The sequence below is a fragment of the Plecotus auritus genome (genome assembly GCF_963455305.1).
Source record: "Plecotus auritus genome assembly, chromosome: 4".
NCBI lineage: Eukaryota > Metazoa > Chordata > Mammalia > Chiroptera > Vespertilionidae > Plecotus > Plecotus auritus.
The window spans coordinates 150086835-150105970 of record NC_137775.1 but is presented as its reverse complement, the minus strand read 5'-3'; the positions used below and the strand labels follow the sequence as shown (position 1 = coordinate 150105970).

The 19136-nt window shown below is 36.3% G+C and overlaps 1 protein-coding gene across 6 annotated transcripts in view; it reads left to right on the top strand.

Moving 5' to 3' along the window:
• Positions 1-19136, top strand: part of KMT2E (lysine methyltransferase 2E (inactive)) — a 102018-nt gene that overhangs the window by 65813 nt on the left and 17069 nt on the right. For 3 of the 6 annotated variants that reach the window (XM_080665910.1, XM_080665906.1, XM_080665907.1), the window contains 9 exons: positions 1376-1548; positions 1874-1912; positions 2810-2911; positions 5460-5690; positions 5811-5941; positions 6968-7085; positions 7975-8084; positions 13522-13786; positions 14714-14812. In XM_080665910.1, the coding sequence (XP_080522036.1) occupies positions 1376-1548; positions 1874-1912; positions 2810-2911; positions 5460-5690; positions 5811-5941; positions 6968-7085; positions 7975-8084; positions 13522-13786; positions 14714-14812 (1268 nt within the window). The remainder of the gene's footprint in view (positions 1-1375; positions 1549-1873; positions 1913-2809; positions 2912-5459; positions 5691-5810; positions 5942-6967; positions 7086-7974; positions 8085-13521; positions 13787-14713; positions 14813-19136) is intronic. The other 3 variants (XM_080665911.1, XM_080665908.1, XM_080665909.1) reach the window with 1 other exon arrangement.

Genomic DNA, 19136 nt, shown 5'->3' with positions numbered 1-19136 from the left:
ATGAGAGAGAATCATTGATTGGCTGCCTCCTGCATGCCCCGCACTAGCCTGCGACTCTGGCATGTGCCCTGACTGGGAATCGAACTGTGACTACCTGGTTCATAGGTTGATGCTGAACCACTGAACCACTTCAGCCGGGCCAAAGCTTGCATTTAAATGTATCCTATATAAGGAAAGAGAAACATGTAAATTGTACCTTTGTGACACCCACCAGCCAATCTGGAGTAAGGTTGCAAATTAACCCAACAAAGATGGTGGTTTAATTGGCATACACAGGCGCCAGGCAGAGAGCAGAGTGGGAGAACAGGTGGCTTGGGGGGACCTGGCTCCCCAAGCCGCCGGGTGGAGAGCAGAGTGGGAGAGCCAGCAGAGAGTGGAGCGGCTTGGGGAACTTGGCAGAGCGGGAGGCTGTGAGACGGAGACAGAGCAGGAAGGGAAAAGCAAGAGCGTAGAGAGCACCAGGAATTCTGGGAATAGTAGTTCTGGTGGCAGCTCCAGGACTCGAAGTGGAAGCCCAGAGCACGGGGAGCACCAGGAATGATGGGAATCATAGTTCTGGTGGCAGATGGGATCTCCTAGACCAGTGGTCGGCAAACTCATTAGTCAACAGAGCTGCAAACCGCGGCGCCGCAGTTTGCCGACCACTGTCCTAGACACTAGAGCAGCCGTGGGCAAACTACGGCCCGCGGGCCGGATCCGGCCCGTTCTATCCGGCCCGCGGAGCCAAAAGAGTGGAGGGTTCTCTTGCTCTCCCCTCCACTCCTTTACTTTGAATTTATATTAGTTCACACAAACACTCCATCCATGCTTTTGTTCCGGCCCTCCGGTCCAGTTTAAGAACCCACTGTGGCCCTCGAGGCAAAAAGTTTGCCCACCCCTGCACTAGAGCAAAGTGAGCCTGGTGCAAGTTATTGTTGCGGTGGGGGATGGAGGGAAAGCAAAGGTGAGAGACATAAGTAAAATCAGAGTGTCTAGGAAAAATTAAAGGGAAGATATCCTAAAACTTTCAGGAAATCTCCACTAATGAAGCAAAGAAAAAAAAAAAGCCTCTATTATTCTGTGAGCAACAAACCAAACTGGGTTGGGGTCTTAGACAATTCGCTCATATGATTGCAAAGACAGACAGAAACTCCCGGATTGTAGAGGGCTCCCCTGAGGGCTCCCAGATTGGAGAGGGTGCAGGTTGGGCTGAGAGACCCACCCCCCATGCATGAATCTTCATGCACCGGGCCCCTAGTCTTAATGTAAGTGAAGAAGTGAAGAAAATGTTTATTCTTCAGAAAAATAGATATATAATAGTTTCTTGTGTGAAATGCTGTTTTATTGTTTGAAATAGAAATATTACACATGCAGTAATTTTTATTTTGCCTTGAAGATGGTGATACCAGTGCAACTGAGAGTGGTGATGAGGTTCCTGTGGAATTATATACTGCGTTTCAGCATACCCCAACATCTATTACTTTAACTACTTCAAGAGTTTCTAAGGTTAATGATAAAAGAAGGAAAAAAAGTGGGGAGAAAGAACAAAACATTTCAAAATGTAAAAAAGTAAGTTTTTCATTTTTTTAGATGAGTAAGATAGAAAGTGGTGGGAGCTGAATTTTACAGGAATTACTATAATATTTTTTATATCCTTCCAATTTTTATCACTTTTCCATTATTGTAATATTGATCACACAGAAAATTTAGACTTTTTCTTAGCATTGTATCATATATATTTTTTATGTTCTTTTCTAATAGATGACTTTTTTACTTAAACATTCCCCTAGTTCTGGTGGTTATACCAAACTTTTTGTTATTATGAGACTTCAGTGAACCGATTGATTCTTAAATATTAATTATATTCAAAACTCAGAATTCCATTTTATTTCAGGCCTTTCGGGAAGGATCTAGGAAGTCATCAAGAGTTAAGGTAAATATGTTAAATTTAAGCCCTTGTTAGCAACTGTCAATTATTCGGGAGTTTACTAAGTTGTTGTTTGTTCATAATCTTCATGCTTTCTTCACTATGTGTCATTTCATTGCTTATTATCTTTATCAGAAGTTGGGCCATAGAGAATTCTAATTAGATAAATATGCCATTCTTAGAGTTTATTAACATTGTTAAAATAGCCAAAAGGAGGAGATATATGAACAATTTCTAATATTAAAATGTCAAGAAAACAATTTCAGTTACTATTGCATTCCATGTCTTTAGTACACTTAGTGTTAATATACTAGACAGTTGTATGCAAAATCACATTTGGAATTTGAAATTTTACTCGTTTGCATAGTTGGGATTCTAGTGATTTAGTCATCAGTTATTATAAAATATTATAAAATCACCATAGATCCACCATATTAATAATAGTACAAACTAGTCACTTGTACCTTGAATTAATTAGAATAAATCCTCAATTTTGTAGATGCCAAGATTGCTGAGAGAAGCAAGGCTCCCCAGCTCTGCCTCCCCTAAGAGATAGGTTTGTGTTGGATCATAGAGGTCAGCTATACAGTGTTGCTATAGCTTTTTAAATTAGGCAGTAAAGGATAATGGGGTTTCCAAGTTGTCAAATGTTGAAATGGGATGTGGGGAGCATGTTACAGTATATCTGTTGTCCATGTAGTATAATAATTATTTATTATTCAACAATAATTATTCATTAATTCCGCATTACTGGAGGATAAGCAGTTGTCCAATTATTATTCTTATGAACTTTCGTAATTCCTTCTCAAAAATGTTAATAAGTCCAAAGTTTCACAAAATGTTCTTTATATATTGAAGTTGGAATTTTTAAAAAAATATATATATTTTATTTATTTTTTACAGAGAGGAAGGGAGTGGGATAGAGAGTTAGAAACATCCATGAGAGAGAAACATCGGTCAGCTCCCTTCTGCACACTCCCCACTGGGGATGTGCCTGCAACCAAGGTACATGCCCCTGACCGGAATCGAACCTGGGACCCTTCAGTCCGCAGGGCGACGCTCTATCCACTGAGCCAAACCGGCTAGGGCTGAAGTTGGAATTTTATACTGTTGTTCACAGTTCAACTGTAGTATGTGAAATCTGGATTTATGGTATTTCCTCTGACACAGAAAAAGGGGGTCTGAAAAAGATTTTGGATTAAGCTGTTGGTACAATTGATACTCCAGCTATTTTCCTTTCTTTCCAATTTAATCAGTTTAATAGGAAGTCTAATGAGGAAGGAGCATGTTTTACTTAAATGAAATATTTTCATTTATTATGTGAAGTAGTGAGTCTGTGCATTTTTAAAGGTATCTTTTTCTTAACTTGAAGATATCTCTTTAAGACATGACAACTCTAATAAGTAATTCTGTAGTGTTTATAAGATTCAAGAGATACCGAAGAGCTGTATTAAAGATATACCAGCTCAGGAGTCCTCAAACTTTTTAAACAGGGGGCCAGTTCACTGTCCCTCAGACCGTTGGAGGGCTGGACTATAGTTTAAAACAAAACTATGAACAAATTCCTATGCGCACTGTGGGCCCGGGACGAGTCGGCTGCTAAGCAGGACAGGCAGCGGCACCCGGCAGGCCGGATAAATGTCCTCGGCGGGCCGCATGTGGCCCGCGGGCCGTAGTTTGAGGACGCCTGGTAGAGTGTTTTCTGAGGGGGATGGGGAGGGGAAGATGCAAAACAAAGAAAAATTTGAAAACTGAGGAAAGCCTTAATATGTAGTGTCTCATTTGTATAAAAATCTGTTCTTTATCAAGTAGTCATTATAATGTAGAATATGTAAGTATATAAAATATCAATTAGTGAAATAAACCTATCCCAGTCAAATAGTTGAGCAACTTACTATACATTTGACCCTTCAACAGTGCCAGGGTTAGGGATATCAACCCCCTGCACAGTTAAAATTTCAAGTATAACTTTTGACTACCCAAAACTTATCATTTGATATCCAAGGAGGCTTGGTTCCAGTACCCCACCCAGATATCAAGTCCCCCATATAAAATGGTTTAGATAAATGCATACAGCCAGGCCTCTGTATCCGTGGACTCCCAACCACAGATGGAAAGAATATAGGTAGTTATTGAAAAAAAATCCACATACAAATGGACCCATGCAGTTCAAACCTGTGTTCACAGTTCAACTGTAGTTTGTTTTATTGTAGACAAGTATAGGGAAGGTTCACTGATGGTAAATTTTAGTGTTTCTGTACACATTTACATGTCTAACAGAATATATAAGGATTTTTATTAAATCTATATATGATATTAAAATTTCAGTTGTTAGATTTTACATATAAACAAAATCTTTTATCAAAGTTGAATATTGTAGAAAGAAAACAATGAACAGCATTTACAACTAAATTGAAATTTCACATTAAATTTGTTAATAAATTTGAATTATTCTAATGATAAGGTAAAATATTTGTTCTTATTATCTGCATTAATTGATTTTCATCCTAAGATTGCAAATAAAAATTGTAGAAGTTCAGGAAATTAAAAAAAAAATGTTTTTATTGATTTCAGAGAGGGGAAAGTAGAGAGGGCTAGAAACATCAATGATGAGAGAGAATAATTGATAGGCTGCCTCCTGTACGCCCCCTGCTGGGGATTGAGCACCCGGGCATGTGCTCTGACTGGGAATGGAACCCTGACCTAGTTCACAGGTCGATGCTCAACCACTGAGCCACACCGGTCGGGCAGGAGTTCAGGTTTTAATAAATTTTTTAAATGAATGGTAATTGTGCCTTTGTATAAATTGCATTCCAGTGAAAAAAATGTCTCCTTTTTTTTTTTGTAACATTAAGAAGAGAGGTGGTAACTTTTTATTACTTGGCATTTAGAATTCTTATCTTACAGGTTTTAATAGGGGCTATAGAGGAGCAAGCACTTAAGCTTGAAAGTCCTTGCACTCATTATGACCCTTGAATTTAGGCTATGGGTATTTCACATTCTATTCTCATGTCAAATTTATTACGTGGACAGTTGGAATTATACTAATTAAGATATCAAGAATATTTTTGTTATAAAGGGTTAAAATTTTAGTGTATATAAAATGTTTATACTTAATATGCAGTATGTGTAGTTTACATAATAACCCCATTTATCTGGTTAAATAGAGCTGTGAGGACAGAGTAGATATTTGCAGTTTCTAAAATAAAAAATTTCATCTGCTTTTTTTAAACATTAGTTGACAATGACTCCAAACCTTTGGGTAGTTGCAATTTTATTGATAGCCTTCATTTGACTACAGTAGTGATGGTGAAACTTGAATTTCTACTATTCTGACTTAATTCAGCTTCCTTCAGTTTTCCAACTCATATTTGTGTGGCATGCAATATAAAAATGTAGTAAATTGCTCATTTATGGTGCTCTTTTTACTAGGACCAACTTAGAAAGCCTAACATTAATGTCTAGTTTATATCTTATATAGTCATTGATTTTGTACGTGTGTGTATAAATATTTGAAGTCTAGATATTAATGCTTAGTTTGCTGTGATTTTAGGGTTCAGCTCCAGAGATTGATCCTTCATCTGATGGTTCAAATTTTGGATGGGAGACAAAAATCAAAGCATGGATGGATCGATATGAAGAGGCAAATAATAACCAGTACAGCGAGGGTGTTCAGAGGGAGGCACAAAGATTAGCTCTGAGATTAGGCAATGGAAATGACAAAAAAGAGATAAATAAATCAAATTTGAATACCAATAATTCGCTCTTCAAGCCTCCTGTAGAGGTAAATATATCATTTGCCAAAATGTTATAAAACAGAAACCTTATTTTTTCTACTCTATATCCAAGTTGTTAGACTAAAAGCATTAAGGTTTACTTAATCTCAACATTTCTCTGATTTCAGAGCCATATACAAAAAAATAAGAAAATTCTGAAATCTGCAAAAGATTTGCCTCCTGATGCACTTATAATTGAATATAGAGGAAAATTTATGCTAAGAGAACAATTTGAAGCAAATGGATATTTCTTTAAGAGGTATATGCGTTTATTTTCCCATATTAGTTTTCTATTGTTCTGTATTGAATTTTTTGCTATTTTTAACCAAGATGCTGTGTTTATATGTATTTTGTTTTCCGAAGTGATCATTTTAGTATTTAAAACAGTAGTGTAGTTGAACAGTGACTAATAATTTTGAACTATAATAAAATATAAAAATGCAGATATATTCCTGTCTCTTACCCATTTTTATCTTGCTGACACTAAAACAATCTACTTTAATGATAAACTATAGCAATATAGGTGGATATTAATTAAAAACTCAATTACCTGAGATTATAAGGTAATTTCCATCCAACACCTTTCCTAATTCCTTATAATTGTTAGAACCTGAAAAGATCATTGGTGCCTATCACAGGCAAAACCTCTTCCTCTTTATTAGACGATTCAAATTTATGGTGCTCTTTTTATTAGATGATAGATTTGACCTTACATTATTGCCACCATTTTCAACTCCCACTTTCTAGGTATGGAATGGCTTTGGAAGGCCTCTTCTATGGTTTGTGATTTGGGGAGGAAATTGATGTGTTCCTGTCACAGCCATTGCTTCCCTGAAGTCTAGCAGTATGTGTGTATCTCTAGAGAGAGAACATTCTCAGTCTATATGCTATAATTATTAAAAATACTTCTAGTTTATAACGAGTATGTGAATCCTTCTCCTTTATTTAGCAAATTTGACTGAAACAGCTATAATTCAAACACTTAAATGCACAAGGAGATAGGGACTTTAAAGGCATCCAATTATAAGTCCTTCTGTAAAGGTAACAATTACTCCCTTTTTATCTTTGTAAATTTGAATTTCCACATCCAGTTAATTATCTTTGACTTATATAAGGTTATAGGAACAGGTAAAAACCTTATTAGCATGAACTAGCCTAGTGGTTTAGTTTTTGGTATCAAGCTTTTTTATATTCAATTTCTTGATTTCACTACTTACTGTAAGTCTTTTAGAAGTTTCTTAAACTCAAAATGTTAATGGTTTATAATGCATTTCTTTCTTTGTAGACCATACCCTTTTGTTTTATTCTATTCTAAATTTCATGGGCTAGAAATGTGTGTTGATGCAAGGACTTTTGGGAATGAGGCTCGGTTCATCAGGCGTTCTTGTACACCCAATGCAGAGGTAAGCTTATAGAGATCCTTTTGGGAGGCAGGGGTTGGAGGGGTATGTGGAATTTGAGTATTAACCACAGAAGTTTGGTAGCCTAAAAGCACTTTTTAACTGTTGATGTATTTTATACTCCAGCATCTTTCCATTGTGAAAATTTAGGTGATACTGGCTTTGAGGTCTTAAAAATTACTTTGCGTATTGAAGAAATTGTGATGTTTCTTGTAAGAGGAAATATTAGATTCTGTTTATCCTAGAAGAAACTCTGTATATATGGGTCAAATATATGTTCTAATTTGACCAAGGTAGATGACAACGCTGAAAGCTAAAATAGATTTTATATATGCTACAATAAAACTGTGTTTTAATGTTGAGTATATTTCTGGTTTTGTTGTTTTACATGGAAAAATAAAAGTTTTTAATTTTATTGTTATATAATGTTACAGTTAAGAATGTAAGTTTTGAAGCCAGACTTACTAGATTCATGTCTTCTCTTTGACTAACTAGACTTATAATTTCATGCTTCAGTTTTATCTGTAAAAAGGTGTTATGAGAACTAAAGTAGTTATGTAAAGTACCTAGAATAGTGTCTGTCATGCCATCACTTTAAAAACTCCCTATTTCAGAGATGCTAAAAGGTGAAAAAATAAGCATTGTAGAATTGATAAAATACAGTATTTTCTTTTTAATACTACATGGTGGGCTGTAGAGCTTGCATCAAACTTGCATTGATGTACCACTTTCCCAGTTGATATCCACTGATTTATAGTTACAAGTCTTATAATTAATGCCATTATTTTCCATGTTGTATTTGTGGATTACTTTGAATAGCTTTCAAAATGGTAGGGTGAGATGCTTCTAAAGGTAAAAAATAATCTATAGAAATATAAAATTCTTTTAATAGGTGAGGCATGAAATTGAAGATGGAACCATACATCTTTACATTTATTCTATACAAAATATTCCAAAGGGAACTGAAATTACTATTGCCTTTGATTTTGACTATGGGAATTGGTAAGTTCAAATCTGTAAATAAGATCTGTTGTTTCAACATATTTCCTTAATGTCCACAACTTTTTATTTTTATTTACAAGCATTTTGGTATCAGCTTCCATTACAGCAAAGCTGCTTAGTTCTTTTCCAGACATTCCTTAATTACTGTTGTAATGAAAATGCTAATAGTAATTATGACTAGTAATCCTGATTCAGCTATATAACACTGACCTTGTTTTTTTAAAATATGCAGTTGTCTTACTATTCTGTAAAAGGTAATAAAATATATTTAACTTCCCATTTTTTTTAACTACAACACTGACCTTGTTTATGTAAGAATTTTTCCCTTCTTTTATTTTTTAATTGGTATACAATATTATATCAGTCATATTAGTTTCAGTTGTTTGATATATTGATTTTAAATTTTTATACCTTACAACCTAATTACCCCACTAATTCTTTTAATATCTTATCATGCAAATATCAAATATATTTCTATATTCCTTCACCTTTTTCCTCTATCTCTCTACCCTCCTTCTCTGCGAACCATCTCTTTTGGTCTCTATTTATGAGTCTGTTTTTGCTTCGTTTGTTCGTTTTTTTAGATTCCACATAGTGAAACCATAGAGTATTTGTCTTTCTCTCTGACTTATTTCACTTAGTGTAATATCCTTTAGATCCATCCATGCTGTTGCCAATGGCAAAATTTCATTCTTTTTTATTACTGTGTGTTAATCCAGTGTGTGTGTGTGTGTATACCGCATCTTTTTTATACATTCATCTATCAATGGACACCTAGGTTGTTTTCATAACTTGGCTATTGTAATTGCTGCAGTGAACATAGGGATGCATATGTTTTCAAATTAGTGTTTTCATTTTCCTCTGATAAATACTCAGAAGTGTGTTTATGATTGTTATGGTAAATCTATTTTTAGTTTTTTTGAGGGACTTCCATACTGTTTTCCAAATTTGCTGCACCAGTTTGCAGCCCCACCAACAGTGCAAAAGGGTCCTTCTTTCCTACACATCTTCCCCAACACATTATTTGTTGACTTTGATAGCAGCCATTCTTACTGGTGTTATCTCATTGTGGTTTTGATTTGCATTTCACTTATGATTAGTAATGTTGAGCATCTTTTCATATGTCTGTTGGCCATCTGTATATCTTCTTTCTTTGGAGAAATGTCTTCTTGTGTCCGCTGCCAATTTGTGATTGGATTGTTTATTTTCTTGTTACTGAGTTTTATGAGTTCTTTATGTATTTTGGACATAAGCACATTATCAGGTATGTCATTTGCAAATATCTTGTTTGTTGTCTTTATATTTTGTTGATGGTTTCCTTCATTGTGTAGAAGCTTTTTACTTTGATGATGTCCCCTTTGTTTATTTTGCTTTTGTTTCACTTGCTCAAGGGGACATATCCAAAAAGATAATACTCAGACTGATGTCAGATAGTTTACAATCTCTGTTTTCAGAAATTTTGTGATTTCAGGGATTACATTTAAATCTTAATCCATTTTGAGTTTATTTTTGTTCAGATTATTACAATTGTTCCTCTTTTTCCCCCCCATAAGCTCCCCTCCACCCGGTTCCCACCCCACCCTCTGCCCTTACCCCCCCCCACTGTCTTCATCCATAGGTGTACGATTTTTGTCCAGTCTCTTCCTGTACCCCCCACACCCCTTTCCCCCTGAGAATTGTCAGTCCACTCCCTTTCTATGCCTCTGATTCTATTATATTCACCAGTTTATCCTGTTCATCAGATTTTTTATTCACTTGAATTTTAGATTCACTTGTTGATAGATATGTATTTGTTGTTCATAATTTTTATCTTTACCTTTTTCTTCTTCTTCCTCTTCTTAAAGAATACCTTTCAGCATTTCATATAGTACTGGTTTGGTGGTGATGAACTCCTTTAGCTTTTTCTTATCTGTGAAGCTCTTTATCTGACCTTCAATTCTGAATGATAGCTTTGCTGGGTAATCTTGGTTGTAGGTTCTTGCTATTCATCACTTTGAATATTTCTTGCCACTCCCTTCTGGCCTGCATAGTTTCTGTTGAGAAATCAGCTGACAGTTGTATGGGTGCTCCCTTGTAGGTAACTGTTTTTCTCTTGCTGCTTTTAAGATTCTCTCTTTGTCTTTCGCTCTTGGCATTTTAATTATGATGTGTCTTGGTGTGGTCCTCTTTGGATTCCTCTTGTTTGGGGTTTTGTGCGTTTCCTGGACTTTTAAATCTATTTCTTTCACCAGGTGGGGGAAGTTTTCTGTCATTATTTCTTCAAATAGGTTTTCAGTATCTTGCTTTCTCTCTTCTTCTGGCACCCCCATAATTTGGATGTTGGTACACTTGAAGTTGTCCCAGAAGCTCCTTACACTATCTTCATATTTTTGGATTCTTTTTTTGTTTTTGTTTTTCCAGTTGGGTGTTTTTTGCTTCTTTGTATTTCAAATCTTTGACTTGATTCTTGCGATCCTCTAGTCTGCTGTTAGGTCTCTGTATATTATTCTTTATTTCAGTCAGTGTATGCTTAATTTCTAGTTGGTCCTTTTTCATATCCTCGAGGGTCTTGCTAAATTTATCAGCCTTTTCTAGAAAATTCTTGAAAAACCTTATTACCATGGCTTGAACTCTATATCCAGTCGTTTGCTTTCCTCCATTTCTTTCATTTGTGACCTGTTTGTGTCTGCATTTTGGCTGCTTCCCTGAGTTTATAGAGTGGCTTTGTGTGCTAGGTGTCCTATAGGGCACAGTGGCTCAGCCTCCCCAGTTACCTGAGGTGGACACTCTTGGTGCACCCCTTTGTGGGCTGTGTGCACAGTCTTGTTGTAGTTAAGCCTTGATTGTTGTTGGTATCACTGTGAGGATTTGACCTCCAGGCCAAATGGCTGTGAAGATCAGCTCTGTCTACGCTGGGAGAACTTCTGTACTAGAGACTGTGCTCAGCTTGGATGGGGTGGAGTCTCAGGGCGGAGCAGACAGCAATGGCTTCCCATCAGCCCTGCCCTAAGAGGCCCCTGGGTCTCAGTGTCCTGCGGTAATCGCTGCAAGCACCTCATAAGAGAAAGCTGCCCTCGGGTTTCACCCGCTGCCAGACAGTCCATTTTCTTCCCGAATGAGTCTGGGTCCCCAGAGTCTTGTCTGGAACTGGAGTTCAGCGCAGTCGGGAGCTTTTGTCTCCCTCCCGTTTGAGAAAGCCAGCCACGTACTCAGTTGCCAGCCCTTTCCGCATGCTTGCGCCTCCATACCTCTGCCTTCTACAGCTCCTCTGAGTCTCAGTGTTTTTCTCTTTCCTTCTAGTTGTAGAATTTCCACCCAGCCAGCCTTTCTGTGGTTCTGGATGATGTCCGTTTTGTCTTTTAGTTGTAGTTTTTGAAATTGTAGTGCGAGGCAGCAGTTTAGGTGTTTACCTATGCCGCCATCTTGGTTTCTCTTGAGTTTATTTTTGTATATGAGATAAGAGAGTGGTTCAGTTTCATTTTTTTTTCCATGTATCTGTCCAGTTTTCCCAACACCACTTATTGAAGAGACTTTAATTTCTCCATTTTATATTGCATCCTTTGTCTCTAAATAGGATCTAGTATTTTGTATATCTTATCTAATAGAAGAGTAATATGCAAATTGACCATCACTCCAACACACAAGATGGCTGCCCCCACGTAGACACAAGATGGCCAGCAGGGGAGGGCAGTTAGGGGTGATCATGCCTGCAAGGGAGGGCAGTTAGGGGCAAACAGGCTGGCAGGGGAGCAGTTAGGCATCAATCAGGCTGGCAGGGGAGTGATTAGGGGGTGATCAGGAAGGCAGGCAGGTGAGCAGTTGGGAGCCAGCAGTCCTGAATAGTGAGAGAGATGTCCGACTGCCCACTTAGGCCCGATCCTACTGTGATCGGGCCTAAACGGGCAGTCGGACATCTTTCGAGGGGTCCCAGATTGGAGAGGGTGCAGGCTGAGCTAAGGGACAACCCCCGCCCCGGTACACGATTTTCGTGCACTGGACCTCTAATTTTTAAATAATATGTAAATTAGAATCTGTATGATTTTTGCATTCCATCTGTTCTCAGTCATTACTTTTTGAGATTCATTTCTGTTATATGTAGTTCTAGTTCATTTATTTTCACTGTTGATGGTATTTATTCATTCCACTATTGGTAGAGTTACAAAAAAATGCTCTTATGACTTTATGAGCATGTCTTCATGTGTACATGTTCTCTCCATGGTAGGGACCTAGGGGTAGAATTGCTGTGTTGTAGAATGTGTACAGCCTCAGTTTATATTAAACATAGATGAATAACCAGTTTGTATTCCGTTTTACTTCCTTGCTCCACTTTACTTGTCTTTCTCTCTTATTTCACTTAGTGTAATATCCTTTAGGTCCATCCATGCTGTCGCCAATGGCAAAATTTCATTCTTTTTCATTACTGTGTGATAATCCAGTATATGTGTATATGTATACCAAATCTTTTTAAAAATGGATGCTAATCCATGTGAAATGGCATCCTTTTATATTTTAACTAGAGGCCCAATGCATGAAATTCATGCAACAGTAGGCCTTCCTGTGCCTTTCTTTCTGCTGGTGTTAAAAGTGAATGAATAGGAGTATTAGAAACTTAGCATATTATTATTTTGAACAAATTTTGAATCTACTTAAAACGTTCAACGTGGTAAGCTTCTATTATTATTTAACCTACATTTGGACATTTATCCTAGACATGAACTAAATCTTGGTGATAGAGATAAAGAGATCAGAGCATTAAGAAATATTGAGATGAAAAATGTGGGCTTTGGACTCCTACAGACCTGAATCTGGATACCATCCCTAACTTATTAATTGTGTGACTTTAGACAAGATACTGTTTCTCTCTTGAGTTTAATCTCATCTGTAAAATAAGAGTAATAATTATCAGTTATTTTTCAAGCTTCCATTTGAAAGAGGGAACAATTAAGGGCAAAAGGAAGCAGTACTTGAAGTTTTTCCAATGTAGTTTTTTAAAGAAACCTGGTTATTGAAACCATTTTGTAAAGTATAAGAGAAACTAAGGTTTGATATTTATTACACCTAGCATTTTTTTTTTTTTTTTACTTAGGTCAAATTTAGGGTATTTGTTATTTGTATATATACTTTATAACACTTTGCAACCTCTGAAGTAAATACGGTTTTTGTCTTAATGTAAGCCACAGTATCCTTGTACTTAAAAAATTTTTTATTGGAGTTTTTTTTTCTGTAAACCATTAGTATTTATCCTTGTGATTGAAGCCTAGAAATCAATTATTACATTGTTTTTATAAGAAAATAAAATTTCTTTGTGATAGTTACTAGGAATGCAAATTAGTGAAAAGGATTACTTATAATTAGTAATAGCATACAATTTTATGGAGTTGCAGCTTAAAATGAATTATAAAATTTTACAGGTTTTTAAAATTGTCTTGAATAACTATTTAACTGGTTATTTTTCCAGTAAGTACAAGGTGGATTGCGCATGCCTCAAAGAAAATCCAGAGTGCCCTGTTCTAAAACGTAGTGCTGAGTCCACGGAAAACATCAACAGTGGTTATGAGACAAGAAGGAAAAAAGGAAAAAAAGAAAAGGATATTTCCAAAGAAAAAGATACACAAAATCAGAATATTACTTTGGATTGTGAAGGAACAACAAATAAAATGAAGAGCCCAGAAACTAAACAGAGAAAGCTTTCTCCACTGAGACTGTCAGTATCAAATAATCAGGTACTGAACTTTGGTGTGTTGGTTCTTAAGGAAATAAGTTAACAAAGAAAAGTAATTTGTCATATTTTAACCTCTTTTTTGTTTTATGTAAAATGGTGTAAAATTTCTAAGTCCATTCTGTTATTTAATGAAGTTCTTATACACATAAAATACAGGTTCTGCTAGAATTTGTTAAATATTTGTTAAACTACAAGGAAACTACTCACCCAGCAAATCTTTGCAGAATTGAATATAAGATTTTTCTAAGGCTGGGTAATTTTAACAATTATTCCATTTTGCACTGTCCTTGTATTCATAGTAAGTGTTCTTATTCAAAGTCTTAAACTGTAAAATTTCCTTTAATATTTGGGACATAATTAAATCATTATATATGGGTGGCAGGACAATATTTTTGAGGGGAAATTCTTAAAAACACAAGATAACTTTGGGGAAAGGTTCTGGCCTATACTTCTGCCTTTCCAGGAAACACTTTATTGTATGTCCTCTAAACAAATGGAAATTAGGAAGGACCATTTAATCATAAAAATTAAGTAACATTTTAGTCATTTCCAATACCCTATCTTCTAGAAATAATTTTCCTAAGTTTCAAATTAAAATTTTTTTTGAGCACTTGGTATTTGTAGGCACTGGGTTTTGTGAAATAATTTATGTTTATGTTTTTGGGAAGTATATAAACATAAGACTATCCTACCATATTGACCTTTGTAGGCTCTATGGATAAGAACACTATTCACTAGATTGTTAGCAAAATTGATTTTCAAAAGTTTCTTGAATTAGGAAATCAGTTTTAAATTTTTGAAATGGACTTAAGTAGGCTTGTAAAGTTTATGTTGGATTAAATGTAGTTGAAAGACATTTAAAATAGCTCAGTGCCCCTATTACATGTGGAGTAGTAATTTTCATAAAGCAGTTCTTTCCATCTCTCAGGAACCAGATTTTATTGATGATATAGAAGAAAAAACTCCCATTAGCAATGAAGTAGAAATGGAATCAGAGGAACAGATTGCAGAAAGGAAAAGGAAGATGGTAAGTTGGGAAGCTAGTAGCTGCTGCTTGCTGTCACTTGGGCTTAGTGATAGCTGATCTTCTCATAGTAATTGTTGCTGCCTTTAGGAGGGTTTTTATCCTGTTCTTTGTTTGAAGTTATGCTGGTGTTTGCTTTGTTTGGCTTTGTCATTGCCATTCAGGTTACTTCCACTAATCTTTTGTATTTTTACTGTATGTTCATTAGACATTTTAGAATGTATGGCATTTAAGAAATTATTTTTTTAAACATTTTTGAAGCTGAGGACTATTAATAAATTTTAATGCCAGAATTACTGTTGCAAAATGTCTTTCATTAGTTAAATGTATCCTTCTCTTCATAATTTAATGTAAAACAAAAATGGAATTTTAAAGCTTATAATAGCATCAAATAAATGGCTTATGAACAGAAAAACCACTACTGTTTGCTAGCTACTATTTCTGTATCTCGTACAGCTTTCAATAAAATGTATAATATTTATATTCCTTGTACTATATTTGTAAATCCTATATAATAAAAGGCTAGTATGCAAATAGACTGAACAGCAGAACTGGTCGCTATGACACTCACCACCAGGGGGCAGATGCTCAACACAAGAGCTGCCCCCTGGTGGTCAGAGCGCTCCCACAGGGGGAGCACCACTCAGCCAGAAGCTAGCAGCGTGAGGGGACTCCCCCCCACCCCCAGTGCATGAATGTCGTGCACCGGGCCTCTTAGTATCTGTATAAAAACTAGGACAAGATTTATTTTTACCATCCATGCTAATTTAGCAATTGATAAATATTTAGGCCACAAAGTATTATTAGTTTGCCCTAAGATTTGAAAATGATTTTACACAACTAAAGATCTCAGTGAGGTTTTCTCTAGTCCCTTTTATTTCATATGCTCCCTTTTTTCCTGTTTTACACGGTATATTCCATGGAAACTCGGGTCTTTGGAATTAGGTCATTGTAGGCCTACTCAATGTAAGTCTGTTTATGTTTCATTGCCTTGATCATTTCTCTAGTATTGATTCATTATTGATCTTTAAAACTGTGAAAGCAATGCAGAGCTCTTTCATAGCCTCAGAATTTCAGAGAGACAGAAGAAAAGTATAGGAGAAAATATTGGGAGGAGGTTGTTTTCTTTTTAAAGTTCTTCCTTTACCTAAAAGTATCAATATTGAACCTTTTGCAAGATTCTAAATTATCTGTACCTACCCAGATTACCCTTTCTTGCCTAGATTTTCATATTGGACTGTTCATTCCACAATTGCCACAGCTTTGTATTTGCAGTAATTCTGCGGAAACTTTTAGAATGCCAATTTAGGGTATTACTGGTTTCTGTATGAGGCATGTGTCTGGCAGGAGGACCTTTATTACAACTGCTTTAAAAAAAAAAAAAAAAAAAAAAAAAAAAAAACAGAAAAAAAAACCCTGGAGGTTTGTTCTGTGCCCATACAATAATTTTATTCAGATTGCATTCTAAGTTTATATGACTATGGGCTACTTTAAAAATATCTCCTTCTACCAAAGCTGAGAGAGGTAATGGTACTTAGAACATCCTCATTTTCGGACACAGAAGAAAATAGAGATATCTTTTTGCTGATATTGAACATGGTAGAACTTTGGATAAACAGACAAAAAGGCTTACTTAGGAATCCATTTTTGGTGCTGATTTTGCCTATTAGCATGCTATATTAATATATAAGAATACTTCATTTTATATCAATTTTAGCGTATTCATTTTAACATCTCAGTTGTGCAACTGGATTATTTCTCATAGGAATAAAATGTTGAAAAATTGAGAAAGTTTAAATGTTTAGAATTTGATATATTTTTTTAAATATATTTTATTGATCTTTTACAGAGAGGAAGGGAAGTGGATAGAGAGTTAGAAACATCGATGAGAGAGAAACATCGATCAGCTGCCTCCTGCACATCTCCTACTGGGGATGTGCCCGCAACCAAGGTACATGCCCTTGACCGGAATCGAACCTGGGACCTTTCAGTCCGCAGGCCAACGCTCTATCCACTGAGCCAAACCAGTTAGGGCTAGAATTTGGTATTTTAAAGGGATATGAAATATTTTAAAATCCCCAAAGTCAGTTGCATTGTTGCTATTTCTAATTGGTATGGTTATTTCCCAATGCCAAAATATTAGTATTTGTGAGGACAAAACAGTTGGTTTTGAAAAGTTTAAATACTAATTAGCATTTATTTTTCTACTGCTTGCCTTTATATTGGTTATGTTAACATCAGTAGTTGGAAAGATAAAGTTAACTCCTGAGGAACTTATGTCAAACTGATTTAGATTTTCTTCTGTGACAGGTCAGACTTTATCCTTATGAATGCAATAGGAAATACTAGTTTTCATGTGTGTTCATGAGGTTGGGATATAAAAAGGAGTCAGTCATATTCTCCTCCCAGATAAATACCACGTAGTTTCCAAATTCAAATATGCTAAAGCCCATCCTTTTGAAGTATAGCTTGAACCATGTGAAATTGTTGATGTGACCATTTTTTACCTACACAAATGGCAGTTTTATATGTAACGTAATATTTATCATTTTGCCCACTCTCCAAAAATTGCACCAGGGTATTTATGTATTTTCATTGCTGGCTTGATCTTTTTGGTGAGAATGAAAGACAATGTCTCTGCCTTCATGGGCATTTACAAAACAATTGTAATGCAGCAAGAAGTGTGGTAAAGGAGATAGAAATATAGCTTACAGCTGGGGGGATCAGATACCATTTCATGAACTAGATAGTATTCATGATGGACCTTATGAGTAGGGTATAAAGTGCAGATTAGCTTATAGCTAAATTGTATGGAATTGAATGGATGGTTATTTCTGTGATAAATGGTAAATCATATTTAGGTACTAGAGGCCCAGTGCATGACATTTGTGGGGGCTGGGGGAGCATCCCTCTTGCAGTCCGGGACCCCTTGGGGGATGTCCAACTGCCGGCTTAGGACATCCCCTGAGGGGTCATTAGGCTTAGGACATCCCCCGAGGGGTCATTAGCGCTGCCGCAGAAGTGCGAGAGGCTCCTGCCACCGCCACTGTGCTCACCAGCTGTGAGCCCAGCTTCTGGCTGAGCGGCCCTTCCCGTGGGAGCACACTGACCAAAAGGGGGCAGCTCCTGTGTTGAGTGTCTGCCCCCTGGTGGTCAGTGCACATCATAGCGACCAGTCTGTCTGCTGTTTGGTCGATTTGCATATTAGGCTTTTATTATTTAGGATGATTTGATTATTTTGGGGGGAAGGGAGATAAGGTTGGTTGATGATGTCAAGAAAGTTTATTGAAATCTTACTAAGTGGCCTGAGAAGAAAGCTTTCTTTCATTAACATTTTCCCTTTTCCTCCATTATATTTTGTCTCTCCTCCTCCTTCCCCCCCCCCAAAAAAAAAGTTGTTACCTGCTTATAAAATCAAACTTGTGGCTAAATGGTATGGAACTGAATAGATGTATTGGACATTTCCTTTTTAGCTCGTAAGAAGTACTTCTTAGGCAGTAGGTTGGGATCGATTTGGGAGATTCTTACAGTCAGCCCAGTTAAGTTATGGCAATTGAAACACAGTAAACTGTTTGGACTCACCTGAGTCCAAACCAGGGCACCAATGAGTAGACTTCCCCAGGTACACGACAGTTGCTGTGAGGTGAGGTTAGTGGCTATAATCTTGTCAGAGGTAGAGTGTGCCAGAAGGGAATTAGATATTGGGAAGGTCACCTTATTTTGTTGGAATTAACAAGTGATCAATTAAAATACAAAACCATTGAAAGATTTAAATTAAAAAGGAGGCTTGTCCCCCTCCCCATTTAAAATTCATGAAAATAACATTCTTTAAAGTATTTTTAAATATTAAATATCTCTAATATGATATCTTTAATTAAATATCTTTAGTATATTAAAATTTCAAAGTAATTTCTCATAATCTTATGAAAAGACTCTCTAGGGAGTATATAGTCTTGTTAATATTTGATGGCCTATTATAGTCAGATTTAACCGGAGTCCCTGGAAGATGGTTCAGGGGGATAGAAATTGCAGAATCAAAAGGGATATGAAAGGATGGTCACCTAGGTATGAGAGTTTTGAATTGTCAAGCAGCTAGGATAATCTAAAATTATATATCATTAGGATATAAAGTATGGAAGAGCAAGAATCTCTAGTTTTTTCATTGTCATAGACCCAGCTCCTGAGGCGGGGAGGGGAAGGCCTGGCTTTTATAAAAGTAGATGATGATCAAAAGATGAGCCTACTAAGTGTTTTATGGCAAGCATTTGAGGAAAGATATAGGTTCATGAGTACGAAATAAATAAGGCTTCCTTATAGCTCACTTTGT